Source organism: Lepidochelys kempii, chromosome 2 (assembly GCF_965140285.1).
Source record: "Lepidochelys kempii isolate rLepKem1 chromosome 2, rLepKem1.hap1, whole genome shotgun sequence".
Taxonomy (NCBI): Eukaryota; Metazoa; Chordata; order Testudines; family Cheloniidae; genus Lepidochelys; species Lepidochelys kempii.
The window spans coordinates 180,787,736-180,809,487 of record NC_136381.1 but is presented as its reverse complement, the minus strand read 5'-3'; the positions used below and the strand labels follow the sequence as shown (position 1 = coordinate 180,809,487).

Sequence of the window (21,752 nt, the reverse complement as noted above, 5' to 3'; positions counted from 1 at the left end):
CTGGGTTCCCCCTGAACAGTTCACAAATTTCATTCACATTTCTTAGTCCTTCCATGCAATAAGTGACTTAGAAAGGGGAAAGTACTTACAGAATTGGACGAGACTGGAAATCTTCCTGGTTCATCCTCTCGGATTGACGGATTTTCAAAATTTCCGTGTAACTTAGATTCTGAAGTTTACTTTTGAATTGGTCCAGAGAGCTAGGCTTGGTAGTGAGTGCTCTCATTATTTGCTCTTTCACCACCTGCATTACCTGTGGATGAAAGCAAAAAAGTATTATTTTTTTAACTCTTTGGTTTTGATTTCAAATAATATTCTAGTATATGCTGCAATTAGGTGGTGTGGAAAACAGATGAATTTTAATAATTATCAATTAATGATCACAAAGCAAATTTTGCACCACAGAGTGCAAAGGAGTTAACCTCTAACTGGATGCCACATTTAACAACAAGGGCTCATCTACAGTACAATAAATAATCCTCTTGGGGGACTCACTTACAATACAGTTATCTTCTAATACTGTTAAAATGCGATTCCTGTTTTCTAGTGTGAATGGAACTGTCACCGTCTTACAGTACCATGCTATAGCCCTGCTTTGTCCAAGGTTTGGGGACACAGGAGTAACAGAGGGTTGTGTCTCTTCTACACTATGAGATAGAACTACGTGTTAATCATGTAAGGGAAACCAACCAAATGGAATGCCCCAACATAGTTGTTATTGTAGATAATTGTATAGTCTGTAAGAGTCCAGAGACTGAAGTCGCTCCCTCGTTTCTGCCAACGCAGCCCAGGCTGTGGGCCCCCTTCAGAAAGTCTACGTTGAGACAGAATGCAGCAGTGCAAACTGTTGGGGGTCTGGACGTGGGTGGATAGCTCACAAAGCTGGGGAGCACCCATGAGAAGGGCTTTATAGCACTCCCAGTGGAGTTTAAAGCTGCCCTCCCCAGCAGAGGGCAGTAGCAAAGTCCGATAACTGCAGTAGTTTGCTCCACTCTGTACTGCATATGGGGAGGGGAGCATCTGATATATATATGCAGGTATAACTACTGTGTGATTAAGATGTGCTTTTCTTTTTCATTCCAGTTTCCTCCCCCTTTGCCTTTCTTGAGACTATTTGGTTCAACCACTCGAGTTTCAACCTAGGCCTAGAGGGTCACTGATCTTCACACTGTTTCAGGAAAGGTGTAGAGTACATAGCGAAGGAAATGAAGCTAGTAACAAAAGAATATAACATCGGGAGAGGGTGATCAATTTTCTAAGGTTGTTATAGGATTGCTTTTGAAGCAGTGCCATAAAAAAAATGCAGACGAAAGAATTAGAATGAAATGAAATGAAAAGAATTAGAATGAAAATGTCTGCACAACAGAGAGATATCTGCATATTAACTATTTTACCAGGAGAAAACTGTTGAGACACAGTTAACTTAGGGGATTTGTTTGGCACCAGTACCCATAAATATATATCATAGATTGATCTCTCTCTCGCTCGCTCTCTTTGCTTCTTTCCTCACTGCTGGTACAAATCACATACTTTGAAATGCTTATCTGATTCTGTCTTTAGGTGGAGTGGGGGGAAAAAAAAAACAGTTTATCAGACTTAAAAAGATTTTTCTCCCTCACAGCCAAGCCAGGCTGACAAGAAGGAGGAAATAGTAACATTCAGTCCAGATCAAAGCAGATCTGTGATAGGAATTAACAGCTGGGAAAAGAGGATAGAAAATATTCTTGCATCTTTTTTTTTCTTTTCTTTTATTCCTTCATCTTCACTAATATTTCTAAAAATGGAAGCTTGATCCCTTAGAAGACTACGCATTCTGAAAACTTTTCTTTTCCCAAATGTGTGTACGTAACTCTTTTAGTTTCACTGCATCAACCTTGAAACTGTCATCATCTGAGCTGTGTTTCTGACATTAATTTCTTGAGATGCAACATCCCTTTTAGCTATGAGCTATACACTCATTCTAGTCTTGCTACCAGGTGCAGTAAGCAAATCGAAGCAATTAAAAAGAGATAAGAAAAGCTCTCTATTGCATGAACTACACACTCCTGAGCTTTTTGCAACAATCCATTTCCAAAAGATGATGCAGTTTTTTCCCCTCATAGTTCTGTCTCTTCAATCAGGTACAAGTTTACATTTCCGCACCTCCTTTCAAAGGCTCATTTTCTGCTGCCCTTACTCAGAGGAGCCCTTTACTTTGAGTATGTACTTGCAGAGTAAGATACTACTCTTCATAAGTTTGGTAGACTGGCCCAAACAAAGTAGAGGGTCCTATCAATCAATCCACACATTTTAATATCCCTATAATTGGGCTATATTTATAAGATTTTTTTAAGGATAACTCATCAGTAAAAAATATCTAGGGTTCTTTATTCCATGTTTCAGCTGCTGTTCCTTTCACCACTTACAGGGATGTTTGTTTTCAGGTGGATGCTGTCTGCAGTCCACCAGATTAACTAGTTAAAAGTGGTGTTTTTATTGGCATGGGGTCAGTGATTGACTCGGTTGCCTATTTCAAAGAGGATTTCTGCATACTTTTAAATTGATCATTTAAGAGGAACAACTTTTCTTATTGGCTACTTTCACAATATAGCAAACAGATTACACAAGTCCAAGTACTAAATATGCCATCCCTGGCTACTGATTTTATATTACCCCAGATATTAAATGTAAATGAGCACACTATCACGATGTTTGAACATGAAGGGACTGATCCAAAGTTGATGGGAATCCTCGAGGTGACTTCAATGGGCTTTGGATCAGGCCCTAAAGGAGTTTCTGGAGTCTAATGAAAGAAACGTCCACAAAAGAATAGTCAGAAATGGATGCTCCTAACATAAGGAACAGGTATGCTGCTTATTCATAAACCCATATTAGAGAGACCAGGTTCCATCTGGTTTCTGGTTCCATCTTTCTTTTTCTGTTTTCTTGGCAGCAATTATAGCACCAGTGAAGGAAAACATGCCACCCCAGTTCAGTTTTTCTAATGAGCATGAACTTGGCACTGGGTATCCTCTCTGTCTAGATTGTTACAGGTTCTAGTTGAGCATCTTTAACATTAAGACCTCAGATAGAACATGGTTTAAAATACTGTAGTTAGCCCAGCTCTTATAGGCCCAATGCTGGACTGTTCACTGCAATAAGTTTTACATCCAACCAACAGCCATGATTTCTGCACCTCATACTATGCAGTAGCTAACTTTAAAGTACATTTTCAAATGTGATACTTAAAGTTAGTCACCTAAATAAGTGGCCTGATTCTCAAAGATGCAGAGCACTCCCAGCTTACACTGAAGTGGAGTGCTCAGCACTTCAGAAAATCAAACCATTAATTTAGATGCTAATGTTGCAAACACATGCTTAACTTTAAGATTACGAGTGATCCCGTTGAACACTCCTGCTCCAGTATTTGCAGTAGCTGTTGTAATGCAAATAATGTGTGTGTTTTCCAGTGCTATAGTCTTGAAAGCTAACCAGAGAATTGTTAAAGAACGACCCAGTCCTCTCTGTGACACCTTTCCCCCCCAACAGCACAAGATGGCAGAGTCAACAGGCATGCCTTAAAACCTATTTATGTCTGCATCTGTAACTTTCACGCCATGCATCTGAAGAAGTGAGGTTTTTACCATGAAAGCTTATGCTCAAATAAATCTGTTAGTCTTTAAGGTGCCACTGGACTCCTTGTTGTTTTTGTGGATACAGACTAACACAGCTACCCCCCTGATACTTAAAACCTGGTGCACACAAGAGCTAAGCGATCGGGGTGATCATCTTCTTTTTAGTGTTAGTAATGGAATGGTATTTAACAAGTCAACCTAAGTGCCATAGCTGCTGGTTGAGTCATCTCTCTAGCATTGGGAACCACTGCCAAGAACTTCTTATCTGCTCAAAATCTCTCAAGCTGAGTTGCTAGCTCTTGATTACTGCTGCTTGGGAGATTAACTGCTCTAAGCTTAGGATCAACACATTTAAAAATTTGACCTTACAGGTGTAATTAAAGGAACTCTTTTCCTCAGTATTTCTTAGGATATATCTACACTACTAGACCTATAGAGACACAACTGCAGCTACACTGCTGTAGCACTGTGGTACAGACACTTACTACAATGATGGAAGGGGTTTTTTCATTGCTTTAGTAAATCCACCCCCTTAAGGGGAGTAGTTAGGCTGATGGAAGAATTCTTCCATTGACCTAGCAACGTCTACACTGGGGCTTAAATTAGTTTACCTATGTCCCTTGTGTGTGAATTTTTCACACCTCTGGGCAACATAGCCAGGCCGACCTACGTTTTAAGCATACACCAGGCCTCCATGTTGTTAAACATAAACATCGTATATGGTCATTGCAAATGCATTTTATATATATATATATGTTTTTTTTCCCCCATAGGACATATGCAGGATTAGATTTTGAGGGGGAACATGTTCTCCATTTTGTATCCTTTTTTAAAATTTTTTTTCTAGACTGATGCCCTGTTATGTGGTAAGGCAGAACTATGATTTGGGCAGTTTGCTAAAGGTGGGCAACTTAACTGAGAATATTCAAAGAGTTGGAGCGGTAAAAAATTAAATATATTTTTTATGTTGTGGAGCACACTGACTTAAGCCCAATTTACTTGTCTGGAATGAGATGGCGGTACCTTTCATGTCTATCGAATCTTACCTATCTACTGGATTTCTAAGTTGGCCATTACTATGTTACCTAACTTCATATACAACTTTTTAGATAGCTCTCAACATATCCTTGTTTGACCTCATCTCTGTCAAGTCACATTTTGATTAATTCTATCTTCCCACCACTCCTATCTTTTTCTCTTTTGTTCTCTCTTTCACTTTCTTTTTATTCTCTTATCTCTTGACATTGGGATTTATTTCTATGCAAATAGCAGCTTGAATTTGATGCTCAGAAATGACAAATGACAAAAATATGGCAAAGGATTTCTAGGAATGAAGTAATGTGGCTGGAGAGATAGGGAGGGAAGATGACTTCAGTAGTGGCTCATTGAATAGATTGGAGGGGGCAAGATAAGAAGAAAGAAGGCTGGAAAGAAGGGTACAGATATGAAGAAGAAGGATGGCCAGGGCAGGGACAGGGGTGTAGAAGGGTGGAATGTTGTTGTTACGGCAAAGCTGTTATAGCTGCTCAGGGCTTTGGTCCTTGGAGCTCCGGTGTTATCAGCACTTGCAGAGAGTGCAACCAGCTAATTCAGCAGACCTTGATATTACTTATAAGGAAAGACCAGAGGCATGGTTTGGTGATAAAGGCACTTGGCCAGGTTTATTGCCCTCAAGGAACAGTCCTAATGACTTGCACAACTTGCACAAGAACATTAACAACATGGCACGGAGCCAGCAGCAGGAGCCTTTGCTGTCCCCTCAGCCACACAAAGGGTTAAGGGAAGGTCTCCTGACATTTATAGATTAAGAGAAACAACTGGAATAAACAATTTACATACACCTTACGTGTTTTATGACATCTGTTTATTACTTCCCCTTGTAACTTTTTCCTGGCATTTCAGACAAAACATCCCTATTCATTATTTTGTCAAACCCTCTTATCTTGTGCTAGATTGGAGTATATTTGTATTGGCATTCTGGAAAGTATTTACACAACTATTTAGTGGCTAGTACTTTCTAGGAGTACTTATGTTTTAGCAACGCTAGCAGCAACTTTGCCAAGTTTATGTATTGGACAGTGAACTTGTAAGAATCTGCTTTAATACATGGCCTGACTTTCATTCACAGCCTCTGGTTCAGGACTAAGGTTTTGCACCAGGCCGAGTGCTCCAGGCTCTCTCTTTACTACGAGGAGTTTTAGCAGTATGGATTAGCAAGATAAGGATGGTTTATATTAAAAGAGAAAGAAGCAAAAGCACCAATGAAAGATCAGATAGGGTGGGAGAAGGGTCAAAGATATGAGAGACAGTACTACAATGGAGTTTCAATAGTGACAGAGCAGGAAAGCAGAGGAGAAGGATCTGGAGAAGAGATCCTGGAAGAAGATCGAATGAAAGGAAACAGAAGGGACAAAAGGAGGAGTAAAGGAAGGGGTAAAGTGTGAGGGTCTGGAGACAGCCAATAGAAGGGAAATATCAACAGAGACTGGGATGAAGAAGGAGAGAGTGGAACTAATGTTGGAGGAGGGAGAAATGAAAAGAGGTGTTTAAGAATGTGTGAAATGCAGGACGAATGAGACTAGGAAAAGTACTTGAGAAGAAAGTCATAAGCAAGAATCTTGCAAGAACTAATCACAATCCGAATAATCCGAACAGCACTTCCTGAGTCCATCTCTGATTTAAATAGGAACTACTGAGGGATGAGAAGCATCTTTCTTTACATTTAGTATGTACAGAGGGAGATGAATATTTGCACCAAAAATGAGACTTAAATCAGTCTCCTTTCTGTTCATCATGCCCCTGGAGCAAATGAGGCAAGAGATGACTCCTGAATGAGAAAGCTTTTCTGCCTAAGTAAAATGATGTGCAAAGTTAATAAGACGGTCTCTAAACTCACTTGTTAGTTAACTGAAATCATAGTTCAACCAAGATTACATTATTTCTCTCAGTATCTGACAAAGCCCCTTGGCAAAATAAAACATGCACAAATCATTTGTGGGTGGCATTTAATCCAGGGCTTTTACTAACAAAATGTGCTTAGCTCCTCAAACAAGTTTTCAAGGAGGGAGAGGAGATAGAAAAGAGAGAGAGCGTGGGAGAAGGGAGAGAGAATGTCTACACATTTTAACATGATAATTAACATGCTAATTGACAACTGTAAATTCTAATGGAGACAGGAAACAAATATTTAGGTTTAACATGACTAGAAACAAATATTTATGTCCTAGAACAAATATTTGTGTGGTGCCTCCATCACAATTTACAACTGTCTTAGTAACATGTTAATCAATATATGTTCAAACAGGACTAAAAGTTCAGCTATAGATTTGTGTACCCATAGATTGCTAGTATTAGGGAGGGATAGGCAAACTTTTAAATCCACAATATCCTGTATTAACTTAATATCAAAAACAGATACCAAACCAAGTTCAATTAAAATTACAGCACATGGTACTGCTCTAAATTACACTAGTTTATACCCCAAGCAACTACTGAATACAACTGTTTAGAAAACAGAACTTCCATCCCATGGGAAAATCTGATATTTTGACTTTTGTTTTTGTCCTGAAATGGGATGCAAAGTTGAAATACTGAACATTCTCATGGAATGAAAAGATCCAATAAAAATTTGATTCAGGAATGTCAAAATGAAAAATTTCAGAAGATTCAACTGAAATGAAAAGTTTCATTCCAAATGGACAGCATTTTAGACATTTCCAGATGTCTAAATTATGATTAGAAACAAACCATTTCATTTCAAATTTTCTCAAATTAGAAAAATTAGAAAACATAATGAAAATGGACATTTTCCACACTATTACAAAACTCCATATTTCATCAGGAAACATTTCTGGTAAAATAATTTTGACCAGCTCTGCTAATGAAATGTAGATACTCTGGGTTTAACATTGGCATAACTGAGAGCAGTACCAAAGTAGGAATTTCAAATTAAATGCTCACATTTCAGCTTTAATTTACATGAACAAGGGAAAATGACAATGATATGGCTCAAGGATGAGCTGGCAGCCCTCTTTTTAAATTTCCTGACCTTTGTTAATATGCATCGTGGCTTTAACATTTTTTTAAAAAAATTCTTATATTAAAAAGAGGAAACCTTTACAGCACATAATAAAGTGTCCCTTGCATACTTTACTAGAGAGAATGGAATTGTGCGTTTGGATTGAGTCTACACATGTATAAGCTTTTGTGAAGAAACACAGTAGGTGAAATGCCACGGATAGCTCAGTGGTTTGAGCATTGGCCTGCTAAACCCAGGGTTGTGAGTTCAATCCTTGAGGGGGCCATTTAGGGATCTGGGGCAAAAATTGGGGATTCGTCCTGCTTTGAGCAGGGGGTTGGACTAGATGACCTCCTGAGGTCCCTTCCAACCCTGATATTCTATGATTCTATGAAATCATGAGCTGCTGTAATTTGGAATAGCTCTGTTGAATTCAATGTTGTGATGACAGTTTCCATCAGCTGAGGATCTGCCCAGGGTTTGCAAACTACGGAGTCAGGCATTTGCAAAGATGTACTATTTATCTGCATAAATTTATATTTTATTATGCATCATTTTTTTTTAATGAGTAAGCGATAATAATTCTTTACTAAACACCTATTTCAATATTCATATCACTGAAAAAAGCAATGAGCTAAAAAACTTGTCTACAGACAGGGGTGAAAGTGAGCCGGTAAGGGCGGCACCAGCCCATACCCAGCCCACATTAAAGCACTGCTGCGTCCCTGCCCCTTTTGCCTCCCCTGTGGGTGGCCCTGTTGGTAGGGTCCATACTGGCAGGGCCGCCGACAGGGGAGGCAAAAGGGGTGGGGGCATTAAGAGCTGCTACAGCAGCGCTTTAAGGATGGTCCTTTGCCGCGGCAGCACTTTAATGTTGCCGGGCCCCCCCGTCGGCGGGGCCACCGAGGGGAGGAGAGGGGAGGGGAGAGAACAGCAATGTTAAAGCGCTGCCACAGCAAAGGACCCTGCAGCGCTTTGAGGTCCCTGCCCCTTTTGCCCTCCCCCCCCCCCCCAGACAGGTGGTGGGGGCAAAGGGAGCAGTTGCCCTGGGGTTGGCGATTTAAAAGGGCCTGGGGCTCTGGACGCCGCTGCCACTACTGCAGCAGTGGCATCCAGGGCCCCGGGCCCTTTAAATCAACACGGCAGCCCGGACCAGGTGGCCTGGAAGGGCTGACTGGGGGATGTTGACGACCCCCCCAGCCCGGCCCCTTCTGCCTGAGACCCCACCCTTCTGGGGGGCCGGCGCTGCCCCGGCCCCATATCAGTAAGTGTCCTCAGTTACTTTCACCTCTGTCTACAGAGTATCAATTCCTTAGCACTCTTCCACTTAACAGTTGAGTGTTTTAAGTGATAGGTGCATCAATGATATCAAAAGGTCCATTCAGTGCTGGAAGAATAAAAAAATTGTCATAAGAATTAATTAAATCATTTGTAAAATACATGAAGCAGTGAATAGAGCAAACCCATTCTGACTAGTCAGATCTTAACTCTGTATAGAAAAAGTTATTATTATGTATTGTATAAATCTTTCCGAGTTCATAAATTACTGACCTGGAACATCGTAATAAGTGTCTTCAAGGCTGGTAGAGCCCAAACTCTGATTTCAGTTGTTGCACATGTGCAAATAAGCCTATATGCTAAAAATCTTTAGGAAATTATTTTAAATTAAGAAAAAATTCTAACAAATAATGATAACAATTCTCTCTGGGGTAGGGACCATCTTTTTTTAATTTGTATCTGTACAGTGTCTAGCACAATGAGGTTCCTGTCCCACAACTGGAGTGTTCAAGCACTATTGTGTAACACAAATAATAAATGACAACAATGCACATTAATTAATTTGCCCCTTTGTATTAAAGAACTTAAACAATGTGACAAATCTCTGTCCTTGCCTCCATGGGTCCCATGTTTCCTGGTGGATTTTGCTAGCCTCAGAGGTTCACTGTGACCCTCCATGTAACCCTTCTCTCTCTAGAGACAAGGGTCACAGTCTACTGAGCCATTTTCATCATAAGCCAGCGAGGGAGGTGAGGAGAAGTTATCCTTCCTTGCAGAGTCTCTGTTGTCTCCCAGTCTCAGTGATTAATCAGGGGGCAAAGGTGGGGGGGGGGAGCCCGGGCCCATCCTCTACTCCGGGCTCCGGCCCAGGGACCCTAATAGTATCAGCTATGGTAGTTGACCTTTTAGAAACATAACATGTACAGTTCCCTGGGCTACTTCCCCAGCAGCAGCCCTCACTTCCTCAAGCTCCACTTCACCCTTACCTCAGGGCCTCCTTCCTTGTGCCTAATATGGTGTGTACTACTCAGCCTCTCCAACAGCGCAACTTCCTCCCACAGCTCCTGACATGCACACCCACCTGACTGACTGGGAGGCTTTTAACTAGTTTCAGCCTGCTCCTGATTGGCTTCAGGTGTCCCAATCAACCTAGCCTTCTCCCTCCCTTCTGGAAAGTTCTTAATTGGCCCCAGGTGTCTTAATTGACCAGGAGCAGCTGCCATTTCACTTATCCTGGTACCAGGGATTTGTTTAGCCTGGAGCTAATATATCTATCTCCCACTGCTTTTCCATAGCCATCTGGCCTTGCCCCGTCACAACAGGAATACAGAAAGCAAAGCCCGTGAGGCTATTCTTACAAGGAGAAATATGGTAACAAAGTTGCCATACTCTGCTACAAAAACTGCATGAACTTTCATGGTTTAAGCTGTGAGCCCTGTGAATTTTTGATTGTTGTGAAGAGGTGGGGGACTTTCCTCAGATCAAAGAGAAGTCCCTTGAAGCCCAGATGGCATAGGAGAATTAAGTACCCCCAGTAGTAAGTACCATTGATTTATCATACAGTTAATGCTGGTGTAATTGCCTGGCATCAATACTCAAGGGAATGCAAGTGCTCTAGTTTGACTGCCAAAATAATCTGTCATAACAGTTAGGGATGGAACAGATCTGTTAGATCACTAAGTCTACTGCCTTCAAGGACGGATACATTTACCCCAGAAGAGAGCATATCAGATAATAAATCTGACGTTACAAGCAATCTTGACCAAAAGGCCAAGAAGCAGCAATAATTTTTCATCTGGTCCCTGCCTCCCCCTGGCAAGCCCCCTCACTGGGTTACACTCCACTTGAATGGAAGTATCTGAAACTAGTACTTCCCCTCAGCCCCTACTTCTACAATCCAAGGCCAGATCCTGAGGTCTTTTTCTAAAAAAAAAAAAACAAACAAAAAAACTCTCACATACAAAACTCCTGCTGAAGTCAATGGGAATTTTACCAAAGAAAAACTGAGGAAAAACTTCAGGATTTGGACTCAAATGAATTCATTTTCCATAAATGATTTAACCCCCGCTCTCATCCCCAGCATTCCATTCTGGATTGACAACTTCTTCAAATGCAGTTACATCCTGGAACCAGTTATCAACGAGTTCTAAACAGCTGGACAGAGGAGTTTATAATCTCAGTGATGAAAGACCTTTAGCTATGGTAACAGGAATGGCATCACTGTAACAAAATCACTGTACCTATTCCATGTTGTAAATCTTGACACCTAATAAGTCTGCAGTCTCTTTCATTCCAATAACTTGTGGCTACTTGCTGCGTGTCTTGGGACAGGAAAAATCTTTTCAGAATTCATTACAAGCCATTTGTTTTCCTTTAAAAGGATAATGTCAACCTCTGTAGGCTCTAAAATGTAGCAAATTAAAAATAATCAGTCAGTCTCATTCGGAAGTTCCCCTAATGCCTCAGATGTAATTAAGCAAAGTTATATACACAGGACTGCCGCCAGAACGCGGGATTTGGGATCCATGCACGATACCGCGTTAATGCGGGGACTGCATTATAGCGGGGACTGCGTTAAAATGAATTCCAATTAAAGTAATTAAATTTCGGATCCATGGCCGAGACTGCATTATATGCGAATTCGCGTGTCCTAGCGAGGGTACGGTGTATCAGGATTTTCTTTTATTAACTGTCTTGGGTTCACAACAATTCAAACAGCACATGTTGTGCTCCAGTGAACATGTCCCATGTGTACATACATAGTTCAGTATTTTTGTATGGGGCGGTGTGCAAGTGGGGTCAAATGAACTGAAATGCTATTCCTCTTCCTGCAGATTCTTAACTGTACTGTGAAATCCAAGTGCAATTGAGAACATGGGATATAGTGAAGCCAATGGGCTACACAGAGCAGTTCTACCGTCTGAGTGTTAAGGAGAAGGGGCAGGGGAATTTATATGGGATGGGATTGGGGCAAGCAATGCTGCTTGGAATTCACTGGAGCTGGAGCCTGCAGAAAGTGTGTGTGTTCTGTACATTTGACCACACAATATATCAGAATGCGAGATGACAGACATTTTTATGAATACCAGGTTTTTTAATACCTCACCCTGCATCAAAACTAGGGCTGTCAAGCGATTAAAAAAATCAATCATGATTAATTGCACTGTTAAACAATAACAGAATACCATTTATTTAAATATTTTGGATGTTTTCTACATTTTCAAATATATTGATTTCAAGTACAACACAAAATACAAAGTGTAAAGTGCTCACTTTATATTTTTTATTACAAATATTTGCACTGTAAAAAACAAAACAAAAAGTATATTTCAATTCACCTAATACAAGTACTATAGTGCAATCTCTTTATCATGCAAGTTGAACTTACAAATGTAGAATTATGTATAAAAAATAACTGCATTCAAAAATAAAACAACGTAAAACTTTAGAACCTACAAGTACACTCAGTCCTACTTCAGCCAATCACTCAGACAAACAAGTTTGGTTACAATTTGCAGGAGATAATGCTGCCCATGTCTTGTTTACAATGTCACCTGCAAGTGAGAACAGGCGTTCGCATGGCACTGTTGTAGCCGGCATCACAAGATATTTACGTGCCAGATGTGCTAAAGATTCATATGTCCCTTCATGCTTCAACTTCCATACTTGAGGAAGACCTGTGTCCATGCTGATGATGGGTTCTGCTCGATAACAGTCCAAAGCAGTGCCGACTGACACATGTTCATTTTCATCATCTGAGTCAGATGCCACCAGCAGAAGGTTGATCCTCTTTTTTGGTGATTCAGGTTCTGTAGTTTCCGCATTGGAGTGTTGTTCTTCTAAGACTTCCGAAAGCATGGTCCGCACCTCGTCCTTCTCAGATTTTGGAAGGCACTTCAGATTCTTAAATCTTGGGTTGAGTGCTGTAGCTATCCTTAGAAATCTCAGATCGGTACCTTCTTTGCGTTTTGTCAAATCTGCTGTGAAAGTGTTCTTAAAACGAACAACATGTGCTGGGTCATCATCCGAGACTGCTATAACAGGAAATATATGGCAGAATGTGGGTAAAACACAGAGCAGGGGACCTACAATTCTCCCCCACAGAGTTCAGTCACAAATTTAATTAACGCATGATTTTTTTAACAAGTATCATCAGCATGGACGCATGTCCTCTGGAATGGTGGCTGAAGCATGAAGGGGCATGTGAACGTTTAGCATATCTGGCATGTAAATTCCTTGCAACGCCAGCTACAAAAGTGCCATGCGAACACCTGTTCTCACTTCCAGGTGATATTGTAAATAAGAAGCAGGCAGCAGTATCTCCCGTAAATGTAAACAAACTTGTTTGTCTTAGCGATTGGCTGAACAAGAAGTAGGACTGAGTGGTCTTGTAGGCTCTAAAGTTTTACATTGTTTTGGTTTTGAGTGCAGTTATGTAACAAAAAAAAATCTACATTTGTAAGTTACACTTTTACGATAAACAGACTGCACTTCAGTACTTGTATGAGATGAATTGAAAAATACTATTTCTTTTGTTTATCCTTTTTACGGTGCAAATATTTGTAATCAAAAATAATAATATAAAGTGAGCATGGTGCACTTTGTATTCTGTTTTGTAATAAAAATCAATAAATATGAAAATGTAGAAAAACATCCAAAATATTTAATAAATTTCAATTGGTATTCTGTTGTTTAACAGTGCGATTAATCAAAATTAATTTTTTTAATCGCAGCTAATTTTTGTGAGTTAACTGCAGTTAATCAACAGCCCTAATCAAAACACAACCATCAAACCAAAAACTGAGATTGTGGCAGACAACAAATTCCATCTGTTTTTGTATCTCTGCTCTTCATTGAAAAACGCAGAATTTTTTAACCATTTGTAGTTCTGATTCCGTCCAGAAAAGTGGAGTGGCACAGATTTGCATCTGAGTGTCCCTCCCCCCGCCCAATGCACACGTGTGTGAATGTGGACACGGATGGACACACACCAGTTCATATTTACTATGGTAGTCATTTTATGGTAAGTAAGTAACACACTGTACTTTTTATCACCTTCTGTTTCTTCCACTGCATATTGGGCTCTCTCTGCTTTCTCTTTTTGGAATTATGAAGTGTTCCCATGAGCATACTGGGTAATACCAAATATCACAACACAAACCATGCATGGAGACACATCACTTTATATTTCAAGGAAGAGACAGGCAAGGGAACCTTGATAAGTATGGTGTTATAGTACCGGGAAAAAATATAAAAGAGCATTGCAATACACTGTGTGGCAGCTGTGAACTGGGAAAAAAGCCAAAGAACACAGCAGAGAAGGGGAGGCAGAGCCGCACTGGTTGTTTCATAGAAGAGTGAGATACGAAGCCGGAAGAGAAGGGAAGCTGGGAAACACAGCTGCCTGAAGAGCACTGGGAACCAGATCTCACAGCTCCGCCTGCTCTGCTTTAAGGAAGAGTTGCCAGCAGCTGTTATGGGGAAGAGCAAAACCTCATGTCATTTCACCTGCCATCAGCATCCATGTCAAGGAGCCCAGTCTGCTGAAGACTGATTCTAGTTTGCCTATCAACTGTCTACTCCCCAGGGAATCAAGTGTTTTGGGAGAAAAGGGCTCAGTACGCATGTGCACTCTGACTGATGTGATGGGTTTCAGTACTTTATGAGAGACAATAAAAATAGGATTAATTATTTTAGAGACAGAGAGAACCCAAAACAAATTAATCCACAGCTTTTGGTTTATCAGTTCTGCAAGGAGGCTTAACAAAATTTCCTTCTCCTGTGGCACATCATTAATCATTGCCAAACTAAACATGATCTCAGCACGGTTGGTGGTGCAGCTCACTGCCATAACCCAATAAACAAACAAGAATGATGGCTGTCGGAAACACAGCATGTAGAGAAGGGTAGATGGTGAATTCAGGATTACATTTTTACTTTGATGGAAGGTGAAAGGCTGCTGCTGTTTAAGGCAATACAGCTGACATCAAGTTCCTAGATCCTACATGAAAAATAAAAGACTTGAGTGTTTTTTGCACTTGTTAGACACAGGGATTTTTATTTAACCAGGGTGAAATTCATCTTGGTGTCCCACACGTAAATCCTGTAATAGGGCACTGCTGGTGGAAGCCATGGGCAGAGCAGACCCACAAGGGGGTCTCTCAGCATCCTCTGTACTCCTCAGAGTAAGTATGATCTCAAGGTTAATGTACTAGACTGAGAATCAGGAGAGCTGAGTTCAATTCCTGCCTCTGCCACAGACTCCCTCTTCAATGCTGGGCAAGGCTCTTAAACTTAAGTCACCAACTCAGATGCCTTAGGTCCCCATCTGTATACTGGGAACAATCGTCCTTCCTTTCTCCCACCCTTGTCTGTCATGCCTATTTAGGCTGTCACCTTTTCAAGGCCGGGACTGTATTTCATTACGTGTATGTACAATGACTAGCACAATGGGGCCTTGATCTTGATTGCAGCCTCTAAGATGTACAATAATACAAATAATACACTATAATAAATAGTCACAGAGGAGATCTCCATGCCAGCTGTGCATACGACAGTGAAGATCATGGGACTAGGGTGAGGGGCCATGGGATTCATGACAATATAATATAATGGTCCCAACTCTCCACCCAAATTGTTGAGAGAGAAGCTGTGTTGCTTCCTGGTCCTAGGATTGAGGGGGTATTTCTTCATTACAGCTACTATGTATTCATCAGCATAAAGCCCAATTATCTGGGCTCCATAGAGTGAACTGACTTTTTCCCTTAGTGAATTTGGTATGGTTGACTGGGATAAATGTGGCTCAATTGTGGACATAATTTTAACAAAAAGGCAACACATTGTGAGCTTCTGAGTCAGAGGTCTGGTAATAATAAAATGGCTACTACTCATAGTTCTGCCCTGCCTTACTTTGTGACCTTGGGAAAGTCACTTGCAGCAGCTCTCTGCTACACTTTACCCATCTGTAGAATGTGTATAATAATATTTACCATGTCTAACTCACAGTAGTACTGTAAGACTCACTCAGTGTTCAAAAAACACTTTGAGATCATCAGATGAAAAGGACTATGTAGATTTGAAATATGCAGATTTGCTTTTGTTTCAATTTCAGAAGCTGTCAGATTGGGCTCCAGGAAAAGAAAAGCCTTCAGGAAATCAACAAACTGAGCTAATGAAAATCCACGGGAAACACAGTATCCTTCTTAAAGGTATAGAAATCCTGTTATGAAATTACAAAGGTCACAAAGATAGTTCGCAGTTTGAAACTTTCCACATAAAAGCGACAACAGAAGGGACTTCGCTATTGCTGTTGATCGCATGTGGAAGGAACTCAGACATAAAAGAAATAGGAGGTAATGTAAAACCCAAAGATAGACGCCTGGTCATTAAAATCTGTGTATTGACTGTTTAAATCAAATAGAGAAGTATAACTATACATATCTAGAAAAAGATATGGGCCCAGATTTTCAGAAGTGACCGTTGATTTGGGGTTCTTTCATTTTTGGGTTTCCAACTGGACACCTCTTAAACGAGTGTAGTTTTCTGAAAGTGCAAAGTTCCCACCCTCTTAAAATCTGGCCCCTTCTATGTGTCTCAAGTTAACTACTCCAAAACACAGGTACCCAAAACAACTAGTCACTTTTTAAAATGTAGGAAACAGTATAACTATATCCCTCCCAATAATATCATCTTCAAACACTGGTAGAGTGGGCAGCACGAGTTTGGAATTTAGAAAGAGCTCCATTATTATTTCTTTAAAGTACAATATTTTAACACGTACGGTGGGATGTGCAAAATGTTATGATTAATTAGGAAAACTTTCCTGGCTCAGAAACACACATATTGCTTTCTTCTGAAAGGCGATTACTAAAAGGAAAGCAAGCCAGTGAATACTTAGACTTTAATAACACATTGTCCTATCAACTCCTATGAGTTAAACAGCCCAGCTGCCATATGGAAACTAGCCCTTGAAAGCATTAAATCTTAGTCACAGATAGCTATGCTGAAAAAGAGGAATGATGAAAAGAAAACTATTGCACCAATAAGGCCAACTCTTCATTATGGGCAGAATAGTTTACGATGGTTGCAAACAAAAAGGGCAGATTTAAGATATTGCTCAAACAAAGATAAGAAAAGCTCCATCGCAACAGACTTCACTTACAGAGCAATGTGAGCACAACCTTCATGGACAGAATGAGGAACGGCACTGCTTGACTTGCCTGCAAGCAGCTTTGCTCTGGTGCTGTTTAAGTTACACACAGTCCACATTTTCTCTATATTACATGTATTAACATGAAGCATACATACAGCAAGGGCAGAATTCTCAAGTTTTCATTGACACCCACATCAAGGCCTCCTTGACAGTGCGGGCCCGATTGGTATAAGGGCCAAGCAGCCTTAGTGTAACTCAATGTCACTTTTCAGGGCCAAATAATTAGAGAAAACCATGGGGCAAATTCATCCCTGGCATAATTCCACTAAGTCAACTGAGTCACACTGGGGAATAACTCGATCTAATCTTAATTCTAATCATAATTCCACTAAGTCAACTGAGTCACACTGGGGAATAACTCGATCTAATCTTCAGAATTTAAGGAAGACTTCTTCTCAACGTCCACCACTCAAAAAAAAAAAAAAAAAAAAAAGAAGAAAAAAAAAAACCTGAGGAGAGAAAAAGAGGAAGAACCCAACTCAGCAATGCACATGGCTAACTGTAAGCATGTGGGCAGTCCCACTGAAGTCAATGTTACAGTTTGGCATATGCGTAGGTACTGTGCTGAATCAGGATCCTAGTCACTCCACAGTTCAAGAATCTCCATATCCTGATCAAGATGAATGACAATGATCAGTCAATTGGGCTACACATCTGGTTCACTGTAATAAGGACCCACAAACAATTTGTGCAGAAGGGATTCAAGCTGACTACTGGTATTCTCTCTGCTGTACATTCCTAGATCGTCCATCATTCTCACTGGCAGGTTAAGGAAGTGAAATGTTTCAGGAAAACAAAAACAAGAGAACTTCTTCAGAAGCAAATCTACTAGTTTTGGAAAATAAGCTGCTTCTACCTTAGAAATAGTTTGTGTTCATCAAACACACACACACACACAGAGTACAATGTGTTATTAAAACGGAACCCTCTCTGTATGAGCCATTTCCATTTACAATCTCCTTTTCAAAGACAAGGAAAACTGAACATTTGGAAAATATTTTAAAATCTGGAATGCATAGGGTGGGATGCTAACAGAGTAGCCATGGATTCAATGTTAGGGCCTGGTCTCTCTCTTCGTCACCAATAGTTCTGGTTCTCAAGCTATAAATAAACAGTCCCAACACAGTTGTGAATATAAGGCCTGAATCTTATTTCACTAGTACCAGTGCAATTCAGGAGGAAACTTCACATAAGCCAACAGTGTAAAACTGCTGTAAGTGAAAAGGGAATCAGGCTGACAGGGAAAAACTCCCATTGATTCAGTGTGAGTTGGGTCTGATACAAAGGCAGGATCAATATAGAACTTGAGCTCTAAAACAGGGAACCCAAAACTCCTCCCTCTCACGTGTGGATCCTGTTTTCCAGCAGAACCCTCCTCTGTTCCCCAGAAAGTGGCACTGATGCCCAGCATTTCTGATCATACTTGGCCACATTTATCTTGACTCCATTTACTGATATTTAGGGGAAAAAGTCACAAAGGAACTCTGTCACTTCTCTGAAACGGAATCAACAGACCCTGATTAGCGGTGAATTAACTGCCCATGTCTCCGGCGGAGCTACTTTTGCATTAGCGTACTTAGATTATCAGCTCTTTGGGCCGAGACCATATTTCTGTTGTATGCGCACACAGTGCATAGTACACTGGGGCCCTGATTTCTGACTGGCATCACGAGGGGCTTCTGCAGTACAATAATAAACAACAACAACTACCATAAACCAGTGAACCAGGTGTGATTTTTTTTCAACTTAAACTAAAGTACTGGTTTAAAGTACTTAAAAAAACAACAAAAAAAGCCCACACCAATCTGGTAACATCTATTTAAACGCTCCTTTGTAAAAGTGATATAGCTTTTAGAAAGCTCACTTTTTTAAAAAGAAAGATTTCACACTTAAAAAACCCCACATAGATAAAGAACAATTATCAGCCTCCTCCTCAACACACTTTAGCAGAAGATTTATTTATTCCTGGGGTTTTGGCAGATTTCAGCCCACCTATTATTTGTCATGTTCTTCCTTTTTGGTCAATTTGTCATATTAATTTTTTTTTCCCTCCAGACCCACTTCTCCTCAAAATAAAATAAAATAAAACAAAACATGAACAAAGAATAACTAGTAAAAAAAATGTCAAGAATATTCAATCATTTTAACATTGTGAGTTATTTAGAGAGAAAAAGAGTAACAACAGCAGAATATCAAGCCATCGTATTCTCACAGTTGGAGCAGTTCTGGGAAGGCTGAGAATTTTTTTTTTTAAATCCCCATTTCAGATTTATTTCTCTTGACTTTTATATATTTGTCAACAAAGAGTCAGAGTTTAAGGCCAGAAGGATCTACCAGATCATCCTGTCTGACCTCCTGTATATCACAGCCACCAGCACCCGCACACTAAACCAAACAACCAAAATTAGACCAAAGTATTATAGCTCACTGCAGACTAGACTACTCTGTCCATGGGCAGAGAATAGGGATTGAGACATGAAAATGATTGAGATATACCCAGTTAATCCTGGCAAGTTACCCACACACTTGCTATAGAGCAAGGGGAAAAAAAACCCAAGGTCACTGCCAATCTGACCTGGAGAAAATTCCTTCCTTTCTCCATATATAGTGATTACTTAGACCCTGAGATGTGAGCAAGAACCAGCCAGCCAATCACCTGAGACAGAAAATGTGTGGTGCCACCTCAGTGTCATTGTCATTCCTGATGCCTCAGAAGAGAGATAAAATGAGTCTGCTCTACAGCCTTAGCTAACAGGCAGTTGGCTTTCAGCTCATGCACTAAGCTCCAGAGGCCCCAGGTTTGATCCTGCCTGATGACGACCAGGGTCTGTCGGCGTTACAAATGCAGAGGGGATTTTTTGTTGGGTAACAGGCCTGAAGCGGTGCAACGTCTTGCTCCATCACACATCTCTACCTGCGAAAGGAACTCCTCCTCCTCCAGACTTCTATGTGACCAGCTTCCCTTTGCTGTTGGTTGTCAACCCCCCCCCCCCCCCCGCCACCTCCACCCCAAGTTGAGAACATGCTAGTGAGGAGGTGGGACACATCATCAGTTAAGGCTAGGGAGAGGAAAACAAAATGGCATAGAGCCCAGAGCTGCTCCGTCCATGGAAGTGGTGTCAGAAGCTGAAAGGAGGCAGTCAGGCAGAGAGACATGAGTTTGGCAGCGAGGCTGAGGGGAGTTACTCCGGTGTTCACTGAGGACTCATAGGCAGCTGGGAGGACCCTCCCTGTGCTCAGGGGGCGGGGAATGGAGGCAGCATTCTCTGTTTTGGGGTGTGTGTGTGATGTGGGGGATATAGAGGGGTCAATGCTGTAAATGGCTTCATTTCATCACCAGTGTACCTTGTGTCTGATTTAACAAGCCCTCTGGTGAGTGAGTGAAAGATATTACTTGAACAGACTAATGTCAGTCTATGAAAATTTTATCTAAACAATTTACATCCCGGAGGAAATTATTATTAGGGCATGTTCAGAAAGCAGATCCCCTCCAACTTCAGTAGGCAGCTGAGTTAATGAAGTAACAGGGTTAGCTGCTATAACAGCTGTAACATTGCATGCACGAGGCAAATCAGTCCACAAATCACTTACATCAGAATGTGGCCAGCAAGCTGCAGCTATATCTGACACTCTTGATAGCTTCCTAAGCAGTGATGTGATGCCAGCGTTGCTCTCCAAGGAAGCTCTGACAAGCATCTCATCGTCTGAGATGCAATCTGGAAACCAGTTCCTCCTGATCCAAGTTATAATGTCAATGTAGCCCCCAGTACCTCTCATTTCCACCCTAGTTCCAATCCCTCTCACCCATCACCTCACACACACTTACATTCTAACAAACTGCAGCAGGCACATGACTTGAACCTCCCCAGAGCTTACTAGATGTCCCCTTCTTCATATTCTAAACCCTCCTGGTAGCTCTCCCCACTTCCCCCTCCACCTTCCGATAAGGAACGGCCCCAGGGATAAAGAGAATGTGACCTGGGATGGGAGAGTCCCCTTTTAGGGACACCATCACAGCCTGCTCTCAGTTGAGACAGGACAGACAGGTGTATCCACAGGCACTCCTTCCTCCCAAGTGGTGAAACCACAACTGCAGAGATGCCTTCAAAGTCTGTGGCTGCTTTACCCACTCGGGCACCAGCATGGCTTGGGAGGGAGTGAAGCTTTCAATGACTCTTGCTGTTCCTTTCTGCCAGTGTGCTCTGACGCTAAACCCCCTCCCCTGCTGCTCCCCTCTTATTTGATCCTCTTCTCCCTTTTCCTCCATGTGAAAAGTAGCAGGGGGAGCAAACTTAATGAGAGATCAAGTGGAGCAAAGACAAAGACCTTTTTAACAAACTCACCCCCCAACCCCCTGTGAGGAAGAATTTTCCCTGAAGTAATTGTGCCATAACTGCCTGTCTTAGGATTTCTTGCACCTCCCACTGAGGCATCTGGTACTAGCAAAGATACTGGAAAAAACAGGCCACCTACGATTGCAATTCCTAGGGACTACCCTATTTCTGCTCACTCACAGCTGTAGCTGCTCTTGTCAAAAAAAGTACATTATGGAAATATTTAAGTGAACTGCAATCTTCTGCTGCCCCTGAGCTATTTCTGTTCTTCTAAAGCTACAGGAATAGAACTGATC

At 41.1% G+C, this 21,752-nt stretch overlaps 1 protein-coding gene across 5 annotated transcripts in view; it reads right to left on the bottom strand.

Moving 5' to 3' along the window:
• The window catches only part of ELMO1 (engulfment and cell motility 1), a 413,972-nt gene that overhangs the window by 39,834 nt on the left and 352,386 nt on the right, over positions 1-21,752 (bottom strand). For 4 of the 5 annotated variants that reach the window (XM_073332875.2, XM_073332876.2, XM_073332878.2 and 1 more), the window contains one exon: positions 90-253. In XM_073332875.2, coding sequence (XP_073188976.1) covers positions 90-253 — 164 coding nt within the window. Of the gene's footprint in view, positions 1-89; positions 254-11,150; positions 11,251-21,752 lie in introns of those variants that run through there. The other variant, XM_073332880.2, reaches the window with a different exon arrangement.